This window comes from Amblyraja radiata, chromosome 27 (assembly GCF_010909765.2).
Source record: "Amblyraja radiata isolate CabotCenter1 chromosome 27, sAmbRad1.1.pri, whole genome shotgun sequence".
Classification (NCBI taxonomy): Eukaryota; Metazoa; Chordata; class Chondrichthyes; order Rajiformes; family Rajidae; genus Amblyraja; species Amblyraja radiata.
In genome coordinates this window covers 4,308,105-4,316,282 of record NC_045982.1, presented here as the reverse complement: position 1 = coordinate 4,316,282, position 8,178 = coordinate 4,308,105, and the positions used below count along the sequence as shown (strand labels likewise).

The window sequence follows — 8,178 nt, the reverse complement described above, 5'->3', positions numbered from 1 at the left end:
GTACCTGCATCAAGAGTCTCAGCAGATGGATTTAGCGGCTCCGTGCGTCGAGCCCTATGACCCAGTGACCTTGCGTGCAACCCCCCCTATAGGTGACGCTTCGGGTCGATTCTAAAGTCAATCATCCTAAAGTGAGCTTCCTCAGGCTGGTCTGTCATCCCACTTTATCGTTGAGCCCTACCCCTTTGGCAGCTCCTACCGGATGTTGTGCTTTCTTCCAAATGATTCCACACAATGCAAATTAAAGGTTCTTTATTTTCAAAAGTACGGTGATTTTTTGGATTTTTTTTTGCATACAGTTCAGTAAACTATACCCAAGCACAATCCCTCGATGAAGTAGGACGTGTATAGAAATAGTCCACTGTGGCGGGGTTTACGGGTCGCAGGGTTTTGGCGCCATTTCCAAAGTCGAGTTGGTCCGTTCGCGCGTTCTGACTTCAGTAGCGGCGCCCGATCCACGCGAGCCCCCAGATCAGATCAGATCCACGCGAGCCCCCAGATCAGATCCACGCGAGCCCCCAGGCTTCCAGCCGTCGCCCCCGTCGATGCAGATGCAGCCCACCTCCAAAGCACGGAAGGAAGGCAAGATTCCGGCCCTTGCTCGACTCCCTGCTCCGCGGCTTCTAGTTACAGGCGGCGGCCGGCCGGGCTCCTGCCTTGCGGACGGCAGGGGTCCCTTTCCCTCGAGGCCGACTAGGGTGCTGGTGCGGCGCGGCCCCGCGGCTTCCCCTTGCCCCGCGACCCACCGGCTTTCTTCGGCTTTGGAGCCCCGGCTTTCTTCGGCTTTGGAGCCCCGGCTTTCTTCGGCTTTGGAGCCCCGGCTTTCTTCGGCTTTGGGGCCCCGGCTTTCTTCCGCTTTGGAGCCCCGGCTTCCCCCTGCTTTGGGGCCCCGGCTTTCTTCCGCTTTGGGGCACCGGCTTCCCCCTGCTTTGGGGCCCCGACTTTCTTCGGCTTTGGAGCCCCGACTTTCTTCGGCTTTGGAGCCCCGACTTTCTTCTGCTTTGGGGCTCCGCGGCCCACCGGCTTCCCCTTGCCGGGCTCTTTCTGCTCTGGTGCCCGCCGGGGTGTCTTTCCTCCCCATACAGATGGGCTCATGCTGAAATGCGGCTGAACGGAGACATTTGGCATAACAACCTGCTGGAATATCTGTGTGGCAGCTCCATGGGTGAAGGTGGGTTTGGTGGGGATTGTTCCGTCGTATTCCTGCGGCACGGCCCGCCCCGGTCCCACTGCTGGCCTGCCCGCCATCTGAGAAAGCTCATTATTCTGCCACTGTGTAGACGGTGTCGACCGGTCACCAGGACTGAGGAACACTGGTGCTGGTGGAGTGGGTGGCTCTGGACGCGGAGTCTTACATTCTTCTATCACTGGTGCTAGTGGAGTGGTTGGGACACGTTTGTTTTCCTTCGAGGAAATGTCCAGATGGTGGCACAGCTCTTTATCTGTAGTATTCAGACTCTGAAATAGTTTTTCAATGGCGCGAGATCCCTTTCCCCGCACAATATCAATAAGACATCTTGCCTTGTTTTTGGTTGTTTTATTTACTTGACAAATCTCTTCACATTCAGACTTGTTTATCACGTCTGCGTCCTGCATTTTATCAATTAGATCACCAATGACGCCCTGGCTGAGGCCTTTCACCAAACCGTTCCTCAACCTTTTCAGCTTCTTGTCTGCAGCTTCCATCTTCTCTCAGTGGATCACCAAATAAACTCCGCTGTACTTGTTCAAAAGGGAACTGCAGATGCTGGAATATCGAAGGTACACAAAATTGCTGGGGAAACTCAGCGGGTGCAGCAGCATCTATGGAGCGAAGGAAATAGGCGACGTTTCGGGCCGAAACCCTTCTTCAGACTGGCACAGGGTAAGTACAAATCAAAATTGCGCAATTTCCGATTATTGGAAGGGAAACGAGTTCCGGTATCAAGAGTTTAAGAAGGAACTGTACTTGCTGGAAAATCGAAGGTAGACAGAAATGCTGGAGAAACTCAGCGGGTGAGTCAGCATCTATGGAGCGAGGTTTCGACGAAACCCTTTTTCAGTCTGATGTCAGGGTGGGGGCGGGAGTAAGGACCAAGGATCCTATAGGGGAGGTTGCACGAAAGGTCACTGGGCCATAGGGCTTGACGCACGGAGCCGCTAAATCCATCTGGAGGACATCCGTCACTTCCGGTATATGTTATTAATGCAAGAAACGCGTACTTTCCTACCTGTTAAAAACCGCCAAAATGTTGAGTTTTTGCGCTGAAAAAAATTGTGGGAGTCGGGGTAAATGTGAGAGACATGTACCCAACTTTAGAATTCCAAACGTGAAGTGAAATGAAGGTATAGGGTGATTTCACGAAAGGTCACTGGATCATAGATCCTCGCCAACGTGACCGCAAAATCCAACTGGGGTACAAACGTCACTTCCAGTACATGTTATTGATGCTGAAAACGCGCACTTTCAAACCCGTTAAAAACCGCGAAAACGGTCAGTTTCTGAGCTGTAAATAACTGCCAGTCGGGGTGACCGCGAGGCACAGCTATCCTGCTTTACAGTCCAGAAGATAAAGAAAAACGAAGGTAAAGACAAGAGAGCGCTGAAGGGAAAATAACAGCGGAAGTTGTTGGGCGTGCAGATATAAAGATCGAAAATATCGGGAATTACGCGTTTGCTGACTGCATTTCATCAAAACATCAATAATGCCTTAGTTTTGATGAAATGCAGTGAGCAACCGCGATAATTCCCGATATTTTCGATCTTTATATCGACCCCCCCCCCCTCCCTTTTCATCTGTGCTTGAATTGCCTCATATTGTGTTTTGAATTGAATTCTGTCTTTAATTTGTGTACTAGTCATGTCTCTACTATTTATTTCATTCCGCTTACATGTTTTTCCCCTACTTGCTAAATTTCTGTAAGGTGTCCTTGAGACTCTTGAAAGGCGCCCATAAATAAAATGTATTATTATTATTATTATTATTGGTACACAAACTCCATTCTTCTCTCTTTGTTTCCTAAGATACTCTTCAGATAATGGCAATCCATATTTGAAAAACCCGCCAAGAAACTAGCGCTGCGCATGCACAGTAGGCTGCTGCGCCTGCACAGTACAACAAAGGCAGAATTTCAGCTGCCTTCAGCTCCCCTTGAAATTGACAGCTTGAAGCAGCGCTGACCAAAGATCTTATAGCGGGCTACACAGACCTTCGCGTGTTGCAAGTGCTGCGGTAGAAAGGCACGGAGAATTATGCCTACCTAACAGATCAATCTCTTAGACAGGCATAATTCTCCCGTGCCTTTACTATTTATATTTAGTAATTATCATTTTATAATTTTAGTCAGGGTAGGGCAGTGCCTACCTTGCCTACCCTGGCAGCACGTGCCTGCCTAGCACCAAAGATCTCATAGGATACTAGTGCGGAGACGGAAGCCGGTTACGGAAACATCCTCGTAAAAATAAAAGTTATTTGGTAAAAATCTTCTCATTTTCAGAATTTTAATTTATTAACACAAACTGTTCCCCCGCAACGTCAAGTCGGGTTACGGAAATAGACGGGAAAAAAGGCCCACGTTCCGCTCCGTTGCGTACTACACGTCAGCCCATTGCATTTAGCAGGAGTGTTCTATCTTACTCCACTATAGGATCTTTGGTAAGGACAACCTGAAATTAGAGTCCTTCCTGTCTCCTCCCCTTCTTAGCTCTCCCTCAGCCACCTGGCTCCACCTCTTCCTTTCTTCTCCCCCCCCACCAAAGATTATAGAGCGAAGTCTTTGCCCACATCAGTCTGAAGAAGGGTTTCGGTCCGAAACGTTGCCTATTTCCTTCGCTCCATAGATGCTGCCTCACCCGCTGAGTTTCTCCAGCACTTTTGTCTACCTCCGGCATCAAGAGTTCAGGTGGTGCGGGTACTGGTGGAATTGCAGACACTGGGTTAAGGAACTGCAGGTGCCGGTATAAACCGAAGATAGACACTAAATGCCGGAGTAACTCAGTGGGACAGGCAGCATCTCTGGAGAGAAGGAATGGGTGACGTTTTAGGTCGAGACCCTTCTTCAGAAGCTGGATCTGAAGAAGGGTCTCGACCCGAAACGTCGCCCATTCCTTCTCTCCAGAGATGCTGCCTGTCCCGCTTTTTATGTCCATGTACCTGCATCAAGAGTCTCAGCAGATGGATTTAGCGGCTCCGTGCGTCGAGCCCTATGACCCAGTGACCTTGCGTGCAACCCCCCTATAGGTGACACTTCGGGTCGATTCTAAAGTCAATCATCCTAAAGTGAGCTTCCTCATGCTGGTCTGTCATCCCACTTTATCGTTGAGCCCTATCCCTCTGGCAGCTCCTACCGGATGTTGTGCTTTCTTCCAAATGATTCCACACAATGCAAATTAAAGGTTCTTTATTTTCAAAAGTACGGTGAATTTTTAAAAAAAAATTTGCATACAGTTCAGTAAACTATACCCAAGCACAATCACTCGATGAAGTAGGACGTGTATAGAAATAGTCCACTGTGGCGGGGTTTACGGGTCGCAGGGTTTTGGCGCCATTTTCAAAGTCGAGTTGGTCCGTTCGCGCGTTCTGACTTCAGGAGCGGCGCCAGATCCACGCGAGCCCCCAGATCAGATCAGATCCACGCGAGCCCCCAGATCAGATCCACGCGAGCCCCCAGATCAGATCAGATCCACGCGAGCCCCCAGATCAGATCCACGCGAGCCCCCAGGCTTCCAGCCGTCGCCCCCGTCGATGCAGATGCAGCCCACCTCCAAAGCACGGAAGGAAGGCAAGATTCCGGCCCTTGCTCGACTCCCTGCTCCGCGGCTTCTAGTTACAGGCGGCGGCCGGCCGGGCTCCTGCCTTGCGGACGGCAGGGGTCCCTTTCCCTCGAGGCCGACTAGGGTGCTGGTGCGGCGCGGCCCCGCGGCTTCCCCTTGCCCCGCGACCCACCGGCTTACTTCTGCTTTGGGGCCCCGACTTTCTTCGGCTTTGGAGCCCCGGCTTTCTTCGGCTTTGGAGCCACGGCTTTCTTCGGCTTTGGAGCCACGGCTTCCCCCTGCTTTGGGGCCCCGACTTTCTTCGGCTTTGGAGCCCCGACTTTCTTCGGCTTTGGAGCCACGGCTTTCTTCGGCTTTGGAGCCACGGCTTTCTTCGGCTTTGGAGCCACGGCTTTCTTCGGCTTTGGAGCCACGGCTTTCTTCGGCTTTGGAGCCACGGCTTTCTTCGGCTTTGGAGCCCCGGCTTTCTTCGGCTTTGGGGCCCCGGCTTTCTTCTGCTTTGGGGCTCCGCGGCCCACCGGCTTCCCCTTGCCGGGCTCTTTCTGCTCTGCTGCCCGCCGGGGTGTATTTCCTCCCCATACAGATGGGCTCATGCGGAAATGCGGCTGAACGGAGACATTTGGCATAACAACCTGCTGGAATATCTGTGTGGCAGCTCCATGGGTGAAGGTGGGTTTGGTGGGGATTGTTCCGTCGTATTCCTGCGGCACGGCCCGCCCCGGTCCCACTGCTGGCCTGCCCGCCATCTGAGAAAGCTCATTATTCTGCCACTGTGGAGACGGAGTCGACCGGTCACCAGGACTGAGGAACACTGGTGCTGGTGGAGTGGGTGGGACACGTTTGTTTTCCTTCGAGGAAATGTCCAGATAGCAGCACAGCTCTGGATCTGTAGTATTCAGACTCTGAAATAGTTTTTCAATGGCGCGAGGTCCCTTTCCCCGCACAATATCAATAAGACATCTAGCCTTGTTTATGGTTGTTTTGTTGTCTTGACGAATATCTTCATATTCAGGGTACACAAAATTGCTGGAGGAACTCAGCGGGTGCAGCAGCATCTATGGAGCGAAGGAAATAGGCGACGTTTCGGGCCGAAACCCTTCTTCAGACTGATAGGGGGTGGGGAAAGAAAGAAGGACAAAGGGAGGAGGAGGAGGAGCCCGAGGGCGGGCGGATGGGAGGAGACAGCTAGAGGGTGAAGGAAGGGGAGGGGGGGAGGGGACAGCACGGGCTAGCCAAATTGGGAGAATTCAATGTTGATGCCAAGGGGACGCAAGGACCCCAGACGGAATATGAGGTGCTGTTCCTCCAATTTCCGCTGTTGCTCACTCTGGCAATGGAGGAGACCCAGGACAGAGAGGTCGGATTGGGAATGGGAGGGGGAGTTGAAGTGCTGAGCCACCGGGAGGTCAGGTAGGTTATTGCGGACTGAGCGGAGGTGTTCGGCGAACCGGTCGCCCAACCTACGCTTGGTCTCACCGATGTAAATCAGCTGACATCTAGAGCAGCGGATGCAGTAGATGAGGTTGGAGGAGATACAGGTGAACCTTTGTCGCACCTGGAACGACTGCTTGGGACCTTGAATGGAGTCGAGGGGGGAGGTGAAGGGACAGGTGTTGCATTTCTTGCGGTTGCAACGGAAAGTGCCCGGGGAGGGGGTGGTGCGGGAGGGAAGTGAAGAGTTGACGAGGGAGTTGCGGAGGGAGCGGTCTTTGCGGAAGGCAGACATGGGGGGAGATGGGAAGATGTGGCGAGTGGTGGGGTCACGTTGGAGGTGGCGGAAATGGCGGAGGATTATGTGTTGTATTTGCCGGCTGGTGGGGTGAAAGGTGAGGACCAGAGGGACTCTGCCCTTGTTGCGTGTGCGGGGATGGGGAGAGAGAGCAGTGTTACGGGGTATGGATGAGACCCTGGTGTGAGCCTCATCTATGGTGGCGGAGGGGAATCCCCGTTCCCTGAAGAACGAGGACATTTCCGATGCCCTAGTATGAAATGTCTCATCCTGGGAACAGATGCGGCGTAGGCGGAGGAATTGGGAGTAGGGGATGGAGTCTTTACAGGGGGCAGGGTGGGAAGACGTGTAGTCCAGATAGCCATGTGAGTCAGTGGGTTTATAATGTATGTCGGTCAGGAGTCTGTCCCCTGCGATGGAGATGGTGAGGTCAAGGAATGGTAGGGAAGTGTCTGAAATCGTCCAGGTGTATTGGAGTGCCGGATGGAAGTTGGTGGTGAAGTGGATGAAGTCAGTCAGTTGTGTGTGGGTGCAGGAGGTGGCACCAAAGCAGTCGTCAATGTAGCGGAGGTAGAGGTCGGGGATGGGGCCCTGGTACGTATTGAACAAGGATTGTTCAACGTACCCGACAAAGAGGCAGGCGTAGCTGGGGCCCATGCGTGTGCCCATAGCTACGCCTTGGGTTTGGAGGAAATGGGAGGAGTCAAATGTAAAGTTATTGAGGGTGAGGACCAACTCCGCTAAGCGGAGGAGAGTGTCAGTGGCTGGGTATAGGTTGCTCCTCTGGTCGAGGAAGAACCGGAGGGCTCTGAGGCCATCCTGGTGGGGGATGGAGGTGTAGAGTGACCGGACATCCATGGTGAAGATGAGGGGGTGAGGGCCCAGAGAGTGGAATGCGTGGAGGCGGCGGAGAGTGTCTGAGGTGTCTAGAACATAGGTGGGGAGGGATTTGACCAAGGGGGATAGGATGGAGTCAAGGTATGTGGAGATGAGTTCGGTGGGGCACGAACACGCAGAGACAATGGGTCTGCCGGGAGAGCCGGGTTTGTGGATTTTGGGGAGAAGGTAAAAACGGGCCGTGCGGGGCTGGGGAATGATGAGTTTGGAGGCTTGGTCAGGTAGGGCGTGGGAATTGATGAAGTCGGTGATGGTGCTAGAAATGGTGGCCTGGTGCTCGTCAGTGGGGTCATGGTCCAAGGGTAAGTAGGAGGAGGTGTCCGAGAGTTGGCGCGTGGCCTCAGCTTTGTAGAGATCGACGCGCCAGACTACCACGGCACCTCCCTTGTCGGCTGGTTTGATGACCCAGTCTGGGTTTGTGCGGAGTGATTCGATGGCAGTGCGTTCAGAGGGGGAAAGATTGGAGTGAGAAAGGGGAGTGGAGAAGTTGAGGCGGTTGACGTCGCGGCGGCAGTTCTGAATGAAGAGTTCCAGAGCCGGGACTTTCTGAGGGGGGTTCCACGAGGAGGGGGTGCGTTGGAGACGGGAAAAGGGGTCATCATTAGGGGGCGAGGACTCCTTCCCATGGAAGTGTGCTGTGAGGCGGAGACGACGGTAGAAGCTCTCCAAGTCATGGTGGGCGCGGAACTCATTGAGATGGGGACGGAGGGGGACAAAGGTGAGGCCTCTGCTGAGGACAGACCGTTGGGTGGGGGAGAGGGGGAGGTCGGGGGGGATGGTGAACACCCGGCAAGGGTGG

At 53.6% G+C, this 8,178-nt stretch overlaps 2 protein-coding genes across 2 annotated transcripts; both read right to left on the bottom strand.

The window, feature by feature from the left end:
• Window positions 1-693: 693 nt before the first annotated feature.
• LOC116988210 (skin secretory protein xP2-like) lies at window positions 694-1,719 on the bottom strand. The gene has a single exon (XM_033044763.1). It carries the CDS (start codon window positions 1,684-1,686, stop codon window positions 694-696), a length of 993 nt encoding a protein of 330 aa, XP_032900654.1. The 5' UTR covers window positions 1,687-1,719.
• A 3,210-nt stretch (window positions 1,720-4,929) lies between these two features.
• LOC116988209 (histone H1A-like) lies at window positions 4,930-5,499 on the bottom strand. The gene has a single exon (XM_033044762.1). It carries the CDS (start codon window positions 5,497-5,499, stop codon window positions 4,930-4,932), a length of 570 nt encoding a protein of 189 aa, XP_032900653.1.
• Window positions 5,500-8,178: the final 2,679 nt, after the last annotated feature.

Coding starts and splice junctions, on each gene's coding strand:
- LOC116988210 (XM_033044763.1), bottom strand. CDS start 1,686: ATGGAAGCTGCAGACAAGAAGCTGAAAAGGTTGAGGAACGGTTTGGTG.
- LOC116988209 (XM_033044762.1), bottom strand. CDS start 5,499: ATGGCGGGCAGGCCAGCAGTGGGACCGGGGCGGGCCGTGCCGCAGGAA.